This window comes from Centrocercus urophasianus, unplaced genomic scaffold (genome assembly GCF_019232065.1).
Source record: "Centrocercus urophasianus isolate 14NV4802_14NV808 unplaced genomic scaffold, USGS_Curo_1.0 seq_13, whole genome shotgun sequence".
Taxonomy (NCBI): domain Eukaryota; kingdom Metazoa; phylum Chordata; class Aves; order Galliformes; family Phasianidae; genus Centrocercus; species Centrocercus urophasianus.
In genome coordinates this window covers 49,458,861-49,478,982 of record NW_024884475.1, presented here as the reverse complement: position 1 = coordinate 49,478,982, position 20,122 = coordinate 49,458,861, and the positions used below count along the sequence as shown (strand labels likewise).

General features: G+C 37.3%; 1 protein-coding gene across 4 annotated transcripts in view; it reads right to left on the bottom strand.

Moving 5' to 3' along the window:
• The window catches only part of TENM3 (teneurin transmembrane protein 3), a 383,293-nt gene that overhangs the window by 113,521 nt on the left and 249,650 nt on the right, over positions 1 to 20,122 (bottom strand). For 3 of the 4 annotated variants that reach the window (XM_042811517.1, XM_042811518.1, XM_042811521.1), the window contains 2 exons: positions 15,104 to 15,196; positions 1,734 to 1,972 (listed from right to left, as the gene is read on the bottom strand). In XM_042811517.1, coding sequence (XP_042667451.1) covers positions 1,734 to 1,972; positions 15,104 to 15,196 — 332 coding nt within the window. The remainder of the gene's footprint in view (positions 1 to 1,733; positions 1,973 to 15,103; positions 15,197 to 20,122) is intronic. The other variant, XM_042811520.1, reaches the window with a different exon arrangement.

The window sequence follows — 20,122 nt, the reverse complement described above, 5'->3', positions numbered from 1 at the left end:
GAGATGAAAGCTCTCATTTTATGGAAAGCCCAATTCTTTTCCTGAATACAGGAAAAGAGATGTATTAGACTTGCTCATACTTCTTAATATGCTTGTGGGAGAAATAATCCAGTTCAGCTAACTCCTCGCACCTCTCAGATTCATAAGTAATCTTGCTCTTTGGGGCAAGCAAAGTGCAGCTCAGCTCACAATGAGATCTGCAATATTTCACTATCTGTGTGGCCATTTTCTCTATTTCTTGATAGTGATACCTCATACTGAGTTTTTTCTTGCACTTTTTTGGGCAGCAGATGTTTGATTATAAAGACTTAAGAGGCAACATTACAAATATTGAGCACAATTAACATGCTTTATAAATGGAAGTATTTCAACTCCATCTTTTTTAAAAAAGATGCAGTGTTAAAGGTTAACTTCAAGCCACACCTTTATGCTTCTGTGTACATTCACACAAAAAATAATTCAAGGCAAAAGTATTGGGCAGTACTGGCAAGCCCTACATTTCTATACATGCATTTTTTACTTCGGGGTTCACAGTTGAAGTGGAAAGGGTGCTTCAGAAGCTCTGCTTTGCCATGGCAGACAGGAATTTGTCCAGCTACTCAGCAACCCAGTTTCTTGCATTGTTCACAGAAGCTTCAGCCCAGAAAGAACTACTTCAAAGGCTTTATACAGCTTATGCTCTGCCCTGGATTGAAATGTAGAAAGCCTGTTTCAACAAAGGCAATGAAGATTTAGGGATCAGAGAGCCTGCTAGGCTTTGTTATTAATTTACCCAGATTTTAAAATGAAGGAGAGAAGGAGAGATTGACTCTTCCCCTTTCTATTTTCTTTCCTTGACTTTCTAAGACTCTGAATTTGAGTGAGAGCAATGCCTTACAAAAGCAGACCCTTACGCTTTTATTAACATAATAGTGCTGACTTAAACTTCTAATTAAAAAATCAGTTAAAAAAAAGTCTTTGAAAACCAATTAAGGACTCAGAGGTAACAAAATATGTAATCTAGACAAAGCCACAGAAGAAGATACATGCACACTGAAAGCCTGTTCTGCTCCCATACAGAAGTCAGTAATGTTTACCTCACAGTTAAGCAGTCAACTGTCTAAAACTCAAATGATATATTTATAGCAAAGATTTATGAAATTAAATAAAGTAATGACAAAATAAAAGAAATCATATAGAACACAAACTAGGAAAGAGTACTTAAAAACAAAACGGAAAATTAAAAAAACCCTACAGAGGAGGAAGAAGCCTCTTCTCCACATTGTCCTTCTGGACAGTTATTTTCTCTACCTTGCAACCAAAGTCTACGTCATGCTTTTGCTCTATGTACACACAAACATACACATATATAATAAATGAAAATTATAACTCCTAAATGCTTCATTGCTTACATATAACACAAAATGAGAAGAATTCCACAGGCATGCTGCAAGTTGTGCTTTGTTAGAAAACACAACAGCCTTCATTTTACAGATACATTTGTAAGGACTACACACCACATAGCTTAATTGCAGTTCAAATACTTCCTTGAAGTTAATGCAACTGTTGTTGCGTCACAGAATGCTTTCAAAGTACTCAGATTTTTTATTATCTCAAAAGAATCACAAGTTTTCATTAAGTCGTTGTTGTGGTTTTTACTGTTACCAAAAGCTTTTCTATACATGAAGGTTAATATGGGACAGTCCATCTGATACCCCTATTTATGATGACAGTTATAAAACAAAGGAACTCACCTATGAAGTAGGACAGCAGTATTGCCAGCAGCACTGAGACTCCTACAGCACAGAGAGCAGTACATTTCCAGCTACAGTACTTCGAAGACTTCTTGAATTTAAAAGCACTTCTGGACAGAGTGTTCCTAGGTAGTGGCCGAGTAGGAGGGGAATAAACAGAGCCGGATGCCATTGTGTACCCTGGTGTTGCAGTACTGAACAGCGGTGTGGTCCCTGTTCCTGTTTTGAATAGGAAATGCCTGTGGAAGGAAAGAGTGTATGCTAAGTACATACATAAATTGAATTGGAACACAGGCAGTCATACTGTTTTTGCTGAAATGTCGTGTATTTTTCAATTGCCTAAGAGCATCCACTCTGCAAAGGATCACAGTAGCAATATTGGTCACAGAACTCACACTTCAGAAAGGCACTTTCACTTGAAGAGCAGACTGAAAAGTCCCCAAAATATTAGCGATACAGTGTTGTACAGAGAGGAAACAGAAATACCAAAAAATACCCTCTGGTAGAGAAGAGGTATCTCAGTGTTTAACCAGCAAGTAAAGGACAGGCTTTCTGCTGCTGTTTATTTTTGTTGGCTTCAACTACAGACTACAGGGAACTCCATTAAAAAGTCAATATTATGCAGTCTGACTGTAGCCCACACTACTTATCACATTCTCCTGGGTCAATTACAAAGAAAACAGCAATCTCTCACATAAACTTCTGACAATTTTGCCCCAAATCAGCCAGTTAAAAGATGTTCTTTGTGTTCTAACTACACAGCTCACTAATTTCTATCTCCTCACACATAGCATTCCCCTATCAAGATCTGATTTATGGACCGAGCAGCCAGTTACAGTCTGGCATGTAATCTAAAGACAGATATTTAGTGGGTGCCCCGAGCAAATCTCAGCCAAAATTAGAAATGAGAAGCAAAGCCAAATTTAAGACTCTTTGAGTTAACAATAAACTTAATTTAAATGAAACTTTCTCAAGGTAATACTACTCCTTGCATTTACCTACATTCTATTTTTGCTCACAATAGCATAATTGCTTCAGAAAAGCCTCTAAAAGGAAGCACAGCATATAGACATATAATACCTGTAGTTCTTCTTGAGGCATACGTGAACAACTCCACAAACAACAGAACTTACACAAAAAATCTTGGCACCGGGTCTTTTTCCACTGATTTGTTACATCAGCAACTCTGCTGCGTAAGGCTTGGCCTTCAGCAATTAGGCTTTGCGAAGTGAATATGTTATATGTAAAAACTGTAAGAAAGTCATTGTGGAGAATTTCAAACTTACCAGGTGCAAAAGCAGCTAAACAAAACTCCACAGGAGTTTGCATTCTTGAGTAGGTGAGATATACTCATGAACTGTGGACATGCAGGTTCTCCTGAAGCCAAGTAAGGACATGTCTATGTCATTTTTGTCTACTGCATTCCTTATATACAGTATAGGTCAGAGGCTCTAACACAGTGTGAGTTTTGGAGGGAAAGGTCCTCTAGCTACATCTCCAGACATCAGGCTCATCAGGACTGCTTCTCTGCTGACAGCGCATTCAACCTCCAGGGCCCAGGCCTGGATCCTTGGATAGCAACATGCCAACCTATAGTGGTACAACCTATAGTTTCACCAGAAATGCACTGTAGAGACACTGAAAATTAATTTGCCCCAGTGCAGCATGAGAGAAATAACAGCAGCAGATAAACAGTTTGTTATGAATTTGATCATAATGGCATAAACCCCCACCTTGAAAATATTTCTGTCACAAATAATGCCATGAAATATTCTATACACAGGTTACCTCATTTAGAACGACATGCAACTAGCTGGCAGAAGCAACAGATGGATATATATTAGATCTACTGATGCACAACAGCACATGCAAGTTTTTCTGAACTTCTGAGCAAAGAGGATTACTAATGATTTCAAAAGACAATGCCCTTGTGGTTTAAATCTTCTCTAACACAGCGCTTCATTACAAGTTGTGACATTTTCTAAGTAGCAAACACAAAAACCAACAGTGCCTAGCCCAATATAAAAGGTGCTACCTTTCAGAACCATTAGTATGATTTTACGGACTCACAGAAGCATGTAGATTTATTAAGTCCTGATAAAGAGTCTTATTCACTTGACCTTCACTGCTCTTTCATTTCAGGCTACAAAAGGTATCTCCAGGCACATGCACATAGATCCCAGGATAACAACTAACACAAAGAAAGCTGTTTCCTCTTCAGTACATAATGAGTACTGCTTTGGGGGACAGAAAGGAAGCCATTCAGCAGATATGATAATGGTCCTTCTAAACATCAGCTTCCGTGTTAAAAATAAGAAGTTGTCTGTGCAACCTGCGATTTTAACACCCACCCGTCTCACAGTTCGGCTCAGTAGACTGAAAATGGGAATTTGCTTTATATGAACACTTGCATGAAACCTTATACACTCCTAGCTATAATAAAACAATGCAACAAAACCATCAGCATCTGACTTTTATTTTTTTTTCCTGAGCAAGCGAGAACTGAGATGTTGGTATAGCATAACTTACACCTAGAGAGTGTAATCCACATTCTCAAAGCCTTTGAGCAGTTAATCCCATAGATAAATCTGGGAGATGGCCACATATCTCTGGTGGTGGGAGCTGTCACAGCTCCGACAGTCCACCTCAGGCATCAAGGCAATGAAAGAAAATTGTAACTTTCATATGTGAATTCAGCAGTGTGCAGTCTTAGGCAGCACACAGCACGACTCCTCACTTCAAGCTACTCCTCTTTTCCTTTGAATCACGTTAATACAATGGCAGAGTGGTTGTACTGGCTGGCTGGAGGCTGCTGGGGGAAAAACCCAGAGAGAGTAAAAGACTGATAAAAAAATAAGAAAAAAATACAAAAAAACTACTGGCATCTTCCTCTGGACATAGACAATTTCTTTGGATTTTTCTCTTTCTAATAAGCAAGGTTACTAAGAAAGTGGTCAGAGACTCTCCTTCTACATTAACTCAGAGTCATCAGTATTTAAAGTGCATGCTATTGGGCTTGCACATCTTGCCAGCTTCTCTGAGCCATGATCCTGTGAGACAGACATGCAGAAGGATGCGGTATCTGACAACAAATCCAGGCTGCTTCCAGACAATGCTGAAATTCTTTACGCTCTTGAAATATAATCTATCTGCAAATGATTTTAATTATCTATATATCCATTTATCTTGTCTTTTCAAACCATGGAACTCAAGTAGCTACTTTTTAAAACCTAAACTTTGCTCTACTTGACCAGGCACCGACTTACCACCAATTATATTACATTTAATCTCATAGGAGCCTAACAGAAGCTATAAAAGCATATCCTTCCATTCAAAATTGATCATTTAACAAGCACTTGCTAGATCTTCCGTAAGCAGCACTTAAAATATTTTATAAAAGCTTTAAGAGTACAAAATTCAACTGAATCCTGCAAATATTTTACAAGACCAGCTAGTTCTGTTATTTAATAACTCAATTCACTTTTTGAAGCAAATAATGTTCTATTTCAATGTTTATTCAATATACACTTCCATCTACTAATTCAATAAGTATTTCTATTAAAAAGTGCAGCTAATCATAACATTTTAAAGGGAAAAAAATTCAGTACCTAAAAGTTATGAATCACAGCTCTGCGGTAAAATACAAAGTTATGTCATAAACTAATCCTTGCTTGCAAAGACAGCTGGGAAGTCACCTTGTTTCACAATGGGCAGACATCATGCTTAACTTTCCTCTCTTAAGGGACAGAAATACAGTATCAAAACTCTAATAAGAGAAGACAGGAGCTTCTGAATAAAAATGAAATTATCGTGCTTTTAATTTAACTCAGTACCAGGAACTGGTACATACAATTTTTTTTTCCTCTCAAGCTGGGGGTAGAATTCACACCAAATAAGATTTTCTCTCTGCTGCCACTTCCTCTACGGAAAATAAAATTGAAGTAGTCTCTACTAAATTCAGTAAATAGGAAAGCGGGATGGGAAGAAAGTGATAAAAAACCCAGGAGTTAGGCAGAAAGATTACATTAAAACTGTGGCCTCTGAGAAATGGAGATGGATTACAAAACCATTCAAGGACAGTGAGGCTCAAACCCTAAACCCAAATACTTCTGACATAAGGTAGCACAGTGCCCAGCAATGGAAATACAATTTAGAATAACTTTGTGACAAAGACTTTTCACCCCAGTTCAGAATAGAACAGATACTCCACACTGCAATGTTACATAAACACGTCTGGAAGACTCCAAATTCCAGAACACCAGAAACTCAAACACTATACCAAAAAAGTATCTGTGACAAAAAGAAGTATTCTATATTACCTTTAAACATGTTGATAACAAACTATAAAATTATTGAATGTTTTTAACATTCATGACGTAACATCTACATTAGATACATCAGTTTTTTAGCTTATACCAAGATTGCTTCAACTTGCAAAAGGTTCCTGGTGATTTGCAGGTATGATTTCTCTAGTATTGGACATCATATATAGAATGCTTTATAGAAATTTGGAAGATATGAAAGAGCTTATCTTATCCTTTCCAACACCTTTCTAAGCACTGTTTTAGCTTTGTATCAGTATATGTTATACAGCACAAGTACACCAAGCGGAATCCCACAGAAAGTCTGTCACAACATTCTAAATTTGTACTAAACAAGGAAATGTGAAGGTGCAGTGAAATTCTTCTGAACTCCTCTAGGCATGTCAGAGCATACATCATGTTTTATTACCACAACAGATATTTTCTTGTAGTGCTGTTACTTAGATTATGACAGTGACCAGAAACTGCTGTCACAGGCTAAAGGTCAATACCACCAGGCTTTCTGAATACACAAAACCAAAACACTCCTCTCCTCTTATGGATAAAATATCTTCAATTCAGAATAAAACCATATTTAGAATATATGTCCTTAAAAAACCCAAATCCCTCCTTCCCATATATTTGAACCTTGTGTACTGTCATGTACTATTAGCACTTAAGGAATCTGGAATGCAAAAAAATCAGTTTGGTCATGTTTCTGAATAGAAACACTTCAGTGACTCGAAAAACAAAGCACGTGGTATCAGTGCACGCAAAATACCATCACAGACTGAGGCTTTCTTCTTGTTCTGTCTTCTATACTGCCCTAATTACTGTCCTATCATTTCATGATGGTCTTAATTCCATGTGGCTCTTCCAATCATTACACACCACTGAGGAAGGAAACACTAACGCTCAGATTTCATTGCAGAAGTCATCCTTTTTTCTTAGAAATTCTCCCTTTCCTGGGAATTTGAAGTTATCTCTGGCTGAAAAACAGCGCATGGGGGAGTTTCCTATGAGCACAGTTGGTAACACAAGCTTGTTAGTTTGCTTCAAAAAATTGTATAGAAGAAAGATCTCCTACTTTATGGAGAACAGTTATGTATTTAATAGTAAAGCAAATAAGCAGAAAGAATCCTTACAACAGCAGGGTAGATTACCAGGGACAACATCCTGTCTAGAAAAGGACAAAACAAACTGCAGAACTAAAGTCTTCCAAACAACTTATCCAGTAGTAGTTTGATGTCTATAAATTGTTCAAAACTCAGGCTTCTACTCAAGTCTTGTGGTATTCTGCTGTGTAGACTAAATGCATTGTGTCAAAATGTGTTTTCTTCCATCAATTTCAATTTAAATTCAACTGATCGTTCCCTTGTTCTTTTATAATGAATATGTAGTGTTTGCCCTGTGGTACATAAAAACAACATTTTTATAAAATTACTCTTTGATTCATTTTTCATTCTAGAGCAGAACATACAAAGATATTAAAAAGTAATTGCTTAAAGCAAAATAAGGAAGATTTAGGGTCAGGCAAAAGCAACTATGGAGTTGAGAAAAACTATTTTCAGATACCTGCTGTTTTGGTGCAGTATACAACAAAACCAACATCTGGAAGACAACAGAAAAGAAACTGACTCGTGGCGAGAAAGAAGAAAGAAAACCCTTCCCTAATGTTCATTTTTGGATATGGCTCTTTTACCTTTTGGTACCAACAGATCTCCAAATGAGATACATGAGTATATCTGCAAGTCTCTGAAATATTACTTTGTGTAAGTAACAAGGCCACCAATCTTATAACTTTGACTCCTTTGTTGTCTTTGTGATTTGAAGAAAAAAAACTGAACATAACAAGCAATTGCCAGCATAGGAGGCTACTGTTGGATACACAGTTACTGCATTTTACTCAACTTTTCCAATCGAGGAAGAAGTCATTCTGTCTTCTGTAATCACAAGCTAACCACTTAGTGAAATGAGCACACCCATTTTTATACCATGAACACAGGCTGATCTCTCCTCAAATACTAACTCAAATCTGCCACAGCTCCTTCTATTAAAAAATATCTATTCACCTCTAAGGAGTGTTGAATCTGTGGACATTACTACACCAAGAAATAAATTTGTAAGCAAGCTGAGGTAAATGTTCTTATCTGTTTTGCTGCAGTCCTTAATCTGTTACACTGGATTTGCTCCGAGGCATGATAGAGTATATCTGCACCTCAGACACCTAAAAGTGGGTACACATCAATCATATTCTGATATCCTCAAGTGGTGGAAAAAACTTCTGTTGAAAATACCTCAGCTGAACGCACGCTGAGAGAAATGTACATTTTAGAGAATTTATGTCTTGGTGATATAAACTTCAGGACCAGTACTTCAGGAGATACGACTTTACTACTCAGAAAGCGATAGTAATCCTAATGGCTTGATTTTGACATGTTGTATAGTGGTATTACTGAATGTATTAGAATAAAAACTGTAATTAACCTATTTTTGAATTGAATACAGCTGTGGTGCTTGCTAACTTGAACAAAAAATAGAATACCAGGTTTTGTCTAAAAATGGTTCCAATTCATAATTTACCTTTTGGGGAATAGCAGCAATCAGTAATTCTACTTTTTGAAAGTATACAAGCACCTTGTATAAAACTTTGGCAGCACCACAAAGCCAATGTAAGCTAGCAAGATATATGGGAACCTACAGCAGATCATGTTATTTTTCCAATGGTTCCAAAGGGCGTAGGCAAGAGATAGCAGAAACTCCTGAGTTATAGAAGCTCTCGTTCTCCCATCTTGAATGCTTCCTTCCTGACACAAGCAGAGATAGGATGCATCTATCTCTATGGAGATGTAGTGTTCTATTTGCCACTATTGTTAAAAAAAAATAAAATAAAAATCAACGAGTCTTAAGGAATTAACTCCAAGAGAGTATTGGCTGCACGTGGCTGCAGATATCTTAACTTGATCCAACTCTCACGTAAGTTTTTGTGTTTAATCTCTCCCTGACTTTCCTTAAGCCAAACCAGCTGATTTTTTCCCTCCCAGGAATGGATTACCACGCTCTTTCTCTGCTTACAAAAACCCTACTAGATACATTAGCCGTCAGAACACACAGAAACCATTAACCGGAGAGAAAAAAAAAAAAAACACAACGGCAGTCTGAGATTGCAATCAATCACTTGCACTGCATCTACTGGCTGGTGCTCTTGGCAGACCCTACTCACTCTGGATGGATCTGGATTCTCTGAGTGAGACCATGACCCTCACCTGCCATTTGACATTAGAGAGCTCAGCCTGGTTCACTAATGGATAGATCACATCAATAAATCTGATTCCTTGCACTGAGTTGAAGAAGCAGATGGAATGAGAAGATTAATCGCTGCTGACTGACGTTACAAAGAAGATGTAAAAGAGATAACAGAAATTACTGGCTAGGTCTCATATGAACTCTGGTTCACTGATGCATGAGATCAGCATTCCCAGTAGGTTCCAAGAGGAATTGGATTTTTGTTTCTCTGTGAGCACTTTATGCCTGTCTTCATCTTCTGTTAACACTTGTCTGAGATGAAACCTTGTAGTTGGTGGTGTTTGCCCTCAGCACTGCGTTATGACTGACTTCCACAGAATCACATGACCGCATTTAATGTAAATCCAAGAGCTATAGTACACACATAGCACTTGTAAACGTCCTAGTAAAAATTCTTCCAAACTGAGATTAGAGCAGATAGCTCTCTCCCAAGAAAGAGAGTTTCACTTCACTAATGTGTATATATATATATGTGTATATATATATATATACACACACACACACACACACACCCATACATACATATACACACATATGTAGGATCAAAAGAATCAGAATAATCAGGCTGTCCTGAGTCTGCCCTTTTGTGCTCCTCTCTGCAATGCTGCGCTCTGTAACGATAAGCAAGGGAAACGGACAACGCTCAGCTGCACTGTGTGTTGCAGAAGTGAGCAGAGGAAACAGATGTAAAGATGCTGCATGGGCAAACAAAGAAACTGGCACAGTTTTAGTTACTCAGATTCTTTTCTGCAGTATAGTCCCATTACTTGCCTCTTCTGCAGAAGAAACTAGATTCATATATTGCTCAAACAATATGAATTGACTCAACTCTCCTTACAAGCTTCTTCTGGGTTTCTTAGAAGTCTAACTTTAAAATTGACTTCCATCTAAGTTACAGTAAGTGATGTGGCCACTGTCATTGTTGCTGATATTCACTTCAGAAGCGGGTACCAGCTGCTGGGAACAACCTTGACAGCTCCTTCCTGAATTTCTGGGTAGTGATAGTACTTGTGCTACACATGGGGGTCCAACTTTATGGTTCATCTGGGCCACACAGCGTGAACAGTTCAGGGCCACATCTGCAAAGGTTACTCCAAACAACAACTGATACAAAGAGCACAATAACGCTCTATTAAACAGGGTAAATTCTCAGCTACAAAACACTATTTTTCAGCACCGTCGCCACCACCAGCTATGCATTTTCACCAGCAATGAACAAGAACCTGCATGCTGTGCTCATAACAATCTGCACCAGCGGATGTGACTGATTATCACTGTTGCCACTGTGAAACGTGCCACCCACTGCATCACTGCACTCACATCCACTGTTTGGTCTCCAGAAGAGTTCAGAAAGCATCACTGAATGTCAGTGGGTGCATTTTTTCTGCATGGAGAAATTCAATTTCATCCCTTTGCTTCATCCACACTTCCATGCCAGAAGCCAATTTGTCAGACTGCCCCTCTGCCGCCATCTTCATGCCCTGGTTTCAGCACACACTACCTATGACACATTGAGGTTCAGCTAGTACTAAGAAATGGCTGCGTGCCTAGGGCAGAGCTGCCACCATGATGGCACAGGAAGAGCTGGTCTGGGGACGTGCCTGTGCTACTCCAATTCTCATCTCGTCAAAGAATGGGAGGTTAAAGGAAAGAATTTGAATTTTACACTGAGGACTGGAAATGTTCAAGTGAGCTTAAGGATTTATATTACAGTTTCTCATCTTGTCCTCTGCTCTTCTGGAATCATATCCCAACTGAGAGAGAGAGAGAGAGAGAGAGACAGAGAGAGGTCTCTGAGATGAAGAACTCTAATCTCGACTAGATCCTCTCTTGAAATACTGAATAAATTAGGCTTGCAAGGGAAGAAAAAAAATCAAAGGAGAAAGGCACAACACAAGCACTCATCTAATCTCTTTCAGTATCTTTTGCTGTCTTTAGTAATCTGAGACAGCAATTTCTGCAAATGCCTTGAAGTACACACTGAGACAATTTCAAAAAAGCAAATGCAGTTTAGGAGAATCTCAGAGCTGTGATATTTACCCAACAGTTTAATTCAGAAGCTGCAATTTCACCTGCAGTAGGAAGACTTGACTGGGCTACTTGGACATTTTAAAAGGAGCTAAAAATCAGAGAGAAGTTAAAGGAGTGAAATACTATTCTGCCACCGGCTGAAAGGATCTGATTCTGCCTCAAGCTGCAAGCAGGCTGAAGTTTCCATCATCATAGATCTGTGAACCTCAGCTCACTTATAGCTCATAGCTGCAGCTCCCTTGCAATTCAGAGCCTGGGATAATCCGTGCTGAACTCGCTGCCACTACTGCTCTACCAGCAGTCACTCAAACAGCCAGATTCACGTCACTGCAGTGACAGCACTGTCATAACCTGAGTTAGAGCCACTGCCACCAACATGGCAACTCCACACATACATGTGATGCACCTATCACTCCTATCTTCTAGGCTCTTATCATTCCTTGTTGGGAACTTATGTACTACACTTGCACATTGTCCCATATGCAAAATACCAAAACCTGCAAAAAGACTTGAGGGATCAGCATTCAGAGATTCAGCAAGGCAGAGGATCACACCTTGTGCTCAGACAGAATGATGGCTATCCTTTTAATAACATCCATTTTTTGCTGATGCTTTTTTTTGAGCTGGACTTCTCACTGCACAACCAACATTAACTGAGACCTTGGATTTTGATATTATGAAGTCATTCAGGTCTCGGCTTTGTCACAATATTTGGAAACATTTTCTTACTCACTTGGATGTGACTGAAAGAATTCGCAGACTGTTGAAATTATTTTCTGGTACAACTTAAGTTGCACTGATAGGGCTGGCATGCTCAACTGCAAGCATGTAACTGTAAAAAGATGTTAACTTGTAACTTACGATATGTTCATCTTCACTGTCTTTTACTCTTTCACCAAACTCAATATTGCTTCACTGTCTTTTACCAAGTTTGCTATTGAAATGCAGTTGCTTTTTTTTTTTTTAATTTAAGAAAAATTTAAATTAATTTAAGATAAATTTAAAGAAAATTCAGAGATTGTCAACAAGAAGCTTTTCAATACAAAGAACACCACAGATAGAAAGTCTTGAGCGTGATGATTCCTAGCTTCTCTTCTATGACATATACACCAGCAGCCAAGGCTTCTCATTATCTTGAGACTATCCTGTAGGCGATGAGTTACATGCTATTCAAAGGGATTTCATAAGCACTCACAAACAGTAAAGGTCATAGAACAATTTTGGTTTTCATCCTACTCAGTCCCTGACGCTATAGCATTTACCTTGCCCAGCAAAGTAGTTTCTCCTGAACTAATACACCCTACCCATCTGTACAGCTACACCTACTCCTTTTGCACCCAGACACATCAAGATTTCTCCCCCTACTCTGTGCTCCTAACTTCTTTCCCTCTTGATCTATTTCAACATGGCCTTGTAACAATCTGGCCACTTTTTAAAACTGAACTCCCTGAACATCCTCCTCAGCACATGAAAAATATCCCCAGTCTTTGCAATCCCTGGAAATAAGGCTCTGGAGTACAACCGGTTTTCAGATCCTATCCTTGTAAAAAATTAAACGTTCAGAAGCTGAAGCAATTCTATAAATAACTGGAAATGTAAAGGATTTATTTAGATTCTGCAAGAGATCTAAATACAGTCATTCATTGATAGAGCATGTTTTCTTCTCCCAGATTTAATAGGATACCTTGGTAACTCAGGGAGATGTTAGGTAAAAGAACAGCAGGCTCTTTACTTCAAGCTAAACTGATTTGTCAAGACACATACAAACATTTTTACACATTAGGGAAAGAGCGACCATACCAAGGAAAGCCTACAATACATACCATTAAAATGAGATTTCTAGCTGAATTATGATAATTAATGCATAGTGCACAAATACGAATATCTCAAAGCTATAAACAACTATTCCTATGATCTAGGCATATGAATCATTAGAATTTCTATGCAAAGTGTCTTTTCCTATTATCACTATTAACACTAAAATTGTCAAATTCATTAGATTAATATTCTCTCTGTAAGTCATACAAACTAAGAAATACTATACCATAACGTAACACACACATGACATGAAAGCAGAGAAACAAATATATAATGATTCTAGCTGTGACACAGTATGTTAGCAAGATAGATAAACTGAATCTTCATGCTGAAAGCATACTGCAGTTTCAAATCTATTATGTGTTGGAACTGATATGTTATTATCTCTGGACAACTTTCATGCCACGAAATGATTCCTGCTAGCATAATTTTCAAAGTGAAGGGATTACAAACAAGATAAATTTCATTGTATTGCTACCTGAACTAGCATAAACCAACAAGAATTTCATGTAATAGAGTCTCCATTTGCCAAAATATCTGCATTTGGCAGTCCCATTGCAAACGTATAAAGCATAAAGCAGGCACGTTTCCATTAACTTTGCTTCAGCAATTACACATCCAAATCAGTATTCCATGGTACTGATCTACAGGGAACAGTATTATTTGGCTTGTGGTTTGTGGTTTTTTTTTTTAATACAGTACTCTTAATATTTTTAGTTAACAAGAAATAGTCGCCCTGCAAATATTTGCAGTATCTTTGAGTTTGCTGAAAATTATTAACTGAATTTAAGCACACAACTCTCTTACTGCAGCTGATTTCAATTTGTATCTAAGGGAAATTTTAAGAGCTTTTTGGAACGTGACGCAGATCAATGTATGGTGTCAACAGATTTTACAGATTAATTAATTATTAGCAAGCAGATGCATAAATCCTCAATTTAATCAAATAGTAACTCACCTTGATTATTTTAAGATTTAAAATTAGCAAAACAGAATTTGGACAAAGTCCTAATTTTTATCCTACCATTGGAAAAAAGGCAAATATGATTAAAGATTATTTTCGAAACTGAACATACTGTGATGAATAGCAGGCTAGAATTCACCAGAAATTCCATTGCTTTGTCAGGATTTTTTTTTTTTTTTTTTTTGGTGGGGGCCGGGGGAACGCGCCCGGGGGCGTCAGAAATTGTGTACGCTGATTTGGTAGACAACAAGCAAATTGCAGTTTGAGTAGAGGACAGATATTAATGAAAAAATAAACAGACATGGAACAGTTACATAATATAAATTTGATTTAAATGAACTAAAATGTTAATTTTAAGAATGGATTTTTTTTCTTTTTTTCTTTCTTTCTTTCTTTTTTTTTTTAAATATCAACATTACCTGCTTACATATCTATCTATCTACCAATCAGCAGTTCAAATTTCAAACCAACTGCTCAAAGTGTTTCATATGAAATGCACAATTCAATTTAAGAAAGTAACCCTTCGTTTGATCATTGCCTATGCTTCAATAGTACGTCACAATATTTCCAACATAAACATTTGCTAAATAGGAAGTTGTTACAAACTAAGGATCAGATCAGGCAAATAGAAAAGCATGCAAATAATTTGCAACAGCTTGCAGAATCAGGCAGGACAGAGAATTAATACAACCTCCACTGCCCTTCTGTTTTCTTAAGTGAAAGTGACTACATTTGGCAGTCAAAATTTATCGATTTTTATTTACTAAGAATCTATATGACAAATTATTTTTAAGTATAATAAAAAAACAACCAAAACGATATAGAGATGATGAAGTCTATTTCAGACGGGGTTTTTTTTTTGACCACTGCAAACAGGCTATAAAAAAAAAAATCACATTTTGCCTTCTGTGGCAACAGTTAGCATCATGCAAACGCTTAGAGTCACATACCCATAACTGCTATCGTGATATGTTGGAGAAAACACATCCATCTCTATAACGTTGTCATGACCATTTGCAAGGACTGCTTGATTTCCTAATTCTCTACATACAAAGATACAAAAAGATGAAATTAGAGTGGCAATTTCAAATTAATGAATGGGAAGATCCCACAAAAAGAATTCACTAATTCTATTAAATAACTTTCTTCTCCCATGGATGTAAAAAACTGCAACTGCAATTTGAGTGCAGGACTTAACTGCCTTCTGGACTGTTCTTGGAACTACATGCTAACACAGGGTTTATTACCAGGCTACTGTTAGGGGGACACTGCCCTTTGGTGATCTGCTACTTTTGTGGAAGACCTGGTATCAAATTCCTGGTTGCTACCAACAGAAAGACAGGCAATAGGACTAAGCAGTACATAGTTGGATGATGTTTACTCCAGGGGCTGGACGAGAAAGCACTGACATAGAACAGAGACTATAAAACGCACAGCCAGTCAACACGCTGAGGGGCAGCTGACATTGAGTGCAGATCTCATGTTCTTCACATGGTGCCCCACAGCAGCCCGGCAAGGAAAGGACACACCAGACGTTAGCTCTCTCAGGGAATGGTGAGAAATGAAAGTTTATCCCCATGACTAGGCACTATTACTGCTGTAAGATGCATATTTATTACTCTACTTAAACAATGAAAAGATTAGTTTTGGAATTCTTCCTAAATTTGCATCCATGCTTGCTTCAACAATTGCACCTCTTTGAATAGAGAAATGACTATCTCAAGTAACTCTGTGCAAATAACACTGAAATCTGTTCTACTGGTGCTTGCTTAGGACATGAGACAAAAGAGACAGCATGCTCAAATTGCAAGTCTTCATGATGACAGAACAGGATTCATGTGCCAGAAGGATGCCAGAGACATCAAGCAGAAATCTAATGCAACAGATAACTCACACTGTGGGGAACTTACAAGCATATGGGGCCAGTGGGCTTGGATACAGGTAGCATCATGACTGTACAAGAAATTTGTCACATAGAAGCAACTTTTTTTGTCCAAGTTGAGACATCAGAAATGATATTAGTTGATTGCCCAGAATAACATTTCAAGTTTGTGTTATCTGCCGTCTCCACAGTTATGAATCTCAGTCTTGAAAAATGCATTCATTCTCCCAGCAACCCAAGTAAAATGAAGAACCATTTTCTTTCTTTGCAGGTTGGCAATATAACATGGCCAAAACAATACTCAAGGTCTTCAGGTGAGCAGGACTTGAATTCCTTTCCCAAACTGTGCTTTTACTGTGCACTACTCATTTTTAATATAAATTACATCTTTAATCAAGTTCAAATGTGAAAACCTGCAAGACTTACATAATAAAACAATTTTGAATTTGATTAAGCTGGACACTGTTTTATTGGTTGGAATGCATAAAACAGCTGCTTTGAACAGACTTGAACTTCCAGCGCTACTGCGGTTCTGCAGAAAATCAATCAGGCTTTACACAAATTGATTTAAGGGTACCCTGGAAGCTATGAAAACTCTTTCCTCACCTTAATCAATACTGAAAGTGCTGCAATCCACCCCAATGAAGACAGGTGGTTGTTGAGAGCTCATCACACCTTAGGAGCTCCTAAAATCTCTGCATGGTAAAATGAAGTTTGGGTGAAGCTTGTAAAATGTTTCTGAAGTAGCATATGCTAGAATTTGTTTTGGTTGTGTCACCTCTGAGGTAATCTAGTAACCTGACTTAATGCTTCAAAATACTGAGCTGTTTTCAGTCATCAAACATTTTTTCTGACTTTTCCATCTTTCTTCTCAGAAAAATTACCAGAAAACTGAATACAGTAATGCCTCCACTTATTCCACTTTTAAGAATAAATTAGGGGTAAGAGAAGACTATCTGATACCAGTATGAACTGTGAGAAAACAACTTACCTTCTTCAATAATTACTATTAAACATTCTCAATCCATTATATAAAACTGCCTTCTTTCTTAACACTAGTTATGTTACGCAGCAAGCCAAGCAAGAGAATACAATGTTCACACACTGCTCAGCACAGGTTCTGACTAAATTTGTGTAAAGACTTATTCTCAGATTTTTATTTACTCTCCAATTTATTCCTGGGCTGGAATATGTAAATTTTCCCTGCTGACAATTCATCTTAGACAGCCAGTCTAAAATTAATAAAATATTGCCTAAGAAATGATACTAGCTTGATTTTATAAACAAATTGATGAGATACTCTTCCCCTGCTCATTTCTAGCTTATTTAATTGATAGTACATCAGAAAAAACTCAAAAGATTTAACAAAGAAAGCATCTAAAGAAGTGATTTACTAAGTATTCTTAAATCTCAGTCGTTTAGATTCTCCTAGAAAGCGAAGCCACAAAAATGTAAGTAATGATCTTGATGCTTGAGAGTACGTTATTAAATCTAAAGAATGTAAGTATAGAATAATAGAAGCATAGAATAATAGAAGTGCTAAATCTAAAAAATGCAGTACTAAATTTTAAAGACCATGATAAGAAAAACAAATACTAGTATTTAATTACTTAATTGTCATTTATGATATAAAAGACCTCTAGCAACTATTCATGCATTTGTATGATTTTGGCTGTCCAGAATATAATTCAAAGAACAAAATGTGAAGCCACATATACATATATTCCTGCTTTATATTCCTTTGCAAGTTACTACTGTCAACTGCTGCTGGTTTCCCTAGCTGAACCCAACTTGGAAAAAGTTGGGAAAGAGACAAACAATAGAGATCATTAAATGTCCAAGAGAAACGTCCTACAGCCTGCAAGAAATCAGAAAAAAAACCAGCAGAAAATATATATTTTTGTTTCCAAAAGCTTATTTTACATAGATTGCTCTGAAAGTAATTTATCCTATTTATTTCAATGGAAAGAACAACTGATACAAAGAGCACAATAACACTACTTGACAGTACAAATTCTCACCTATGAAATGCCATTTTTCAACACAGTCACCACCACCAGTTAGGCATTTTTTGCTAGTGATGCACAGGAGCCTGCATGCCATGCTCCTAAGAATCCGCACCAGTGGAGGTGATCTACTGTTACGACCGCCACTGCTGAAATGCACCACCCACCACCTCACTGTGCTCACATCCAATGTTGGGTCTCCCTATATGTTCAGAAAGCATTGATGAATGCCAGTGGGTGCCATTTTTGCTGCACGGAAGAATTCAATTCCACCCCTTTGCTTCGTATGTACTTCCTCTGCTGCCTCCTGTCACACGACAACAAAACTTAATGGAATACTGGTGGGAAGGTTCAACTCTGTCGTACCACCTACATGTGTCTCTGATGTTGTGGGCCAACATATTAAAATAGCAGACATTACCTTTGGAGCAGTTCTCAGCCTCAGAAGAAAGAGGTCAATTTTTGTTACTGCTGCATAAGCTTGCTGTCATTTAAAGATGGCATCGAAGATGCAGGAAGCACACACAATTCAAGCTGTGGTTTCAGACCACCATAAAATTCTTCTTATATTTTACAAAATACTAGAATTTTGATTGGACTTTATTAATCTATCAACTTACAGTTCATCCATTTACAAACTAACAGCAATGCTTTACACAAAAGTATTAACACTATGCAGAGCCAAATTGTGGCATATTCTATCAAATATACAACTGAAAGCAATGTTATAGAATATATATCTTGAAAGTCACCCTTTTTACTACCACAAAATCATTGAGACTGAAACCTCTCTCAGGTTCTGCAAATATATCCTTCTCACCTGCATGTACAAAAACATCCTATTCACTATCCAGCTATATGCGACAGCAAGCTGTATTTCATTTTTATGCCACCCATCACCAATATGAGCCTATAGAGAGAGAAAGATAGCTATGTATATATGCTGACATTCACATTCTGTAGCTCTAAATGACAGTCATCTAAGTAAGATAAAAAAAAGAAAAGCTGAGTATGGGCATAAGCTAAAATATTGCCAAGGATGAAATAAACTTTCTTTTAGGCAGAGAAATGGATGAAGGAAGAAACCTATCACAAAGTTGTTAATATAGCTGAAATTGAGACTAAGAATCACACTCAGTAGGGAACTTCAACCAAAAAGAGAAAAATCAATGACGAGTTCTTCACCTCAAGCTTTCCAGCCAGGTGATACTATTAGAGAAACTATAGTAAAGCTGTCTCAGTTTTAACGTGAAACTTTCACACTTCAATTCAGGTACAAGTGTTCAAAACACGAACACTCAAACATTCTTAGCTTCTCATCAAGAACACTTAAAAGATTAAAAGTATCTCTTTGACAAAAAATACTTAATCCAGACTGAAAGTGGTATTCTCATTCAAGTACATTTATAAAAACAGTGAAAATAGACATGGCAATGAAAGCAAATATCAAAGACCTTATCTGTCCACAGACGATCAACCAAGCATCCTGAAATCATCCATACACTTTATGCTCTTTTCCACTACAAACTCTTGCTCTAAAAAATCCTGAACATTTTCTCAATGTACTAAATTACGTGAATACAATGATGAAATCCCTTTCAAAGGAATCCTGTTTCACAGTGCTAAAGCACACTAAGCACTGCAGTAGCATTTAGTTTTGGGGAGCTGACCTATGCTCCAAACAAGAGTTGCTTGAAACATCTGTAGGGACACAAAACAACCTAACAGAAAATCTTTAGGTCATGTATGCTCTGATCGGTACTCAAAATCAGTTGGACTATTATTATTTCACTGCAAATCATAAGCTAAAAGGATTCAAAGAATGAACTAAAGGGATTTCATAAATATTTTCAAGAATTACTGTCAGCTTCAATATAGTTGTAAATGTTCAGTTCTGATGACTAAATTGGAATATTATGGCTTATGCTAATAAAAAATTAGTGCTGATTGACTGTTTCATGAGTATTAATTAATCACTGTAGGTAAATTCAGCTCTGTGCCAGTAAGCCCTATAATTCTTTTTTTTTTTTTAATAGATCATTCTGCATCATACATCATTCTGCATCTACAGAAGCATGTCA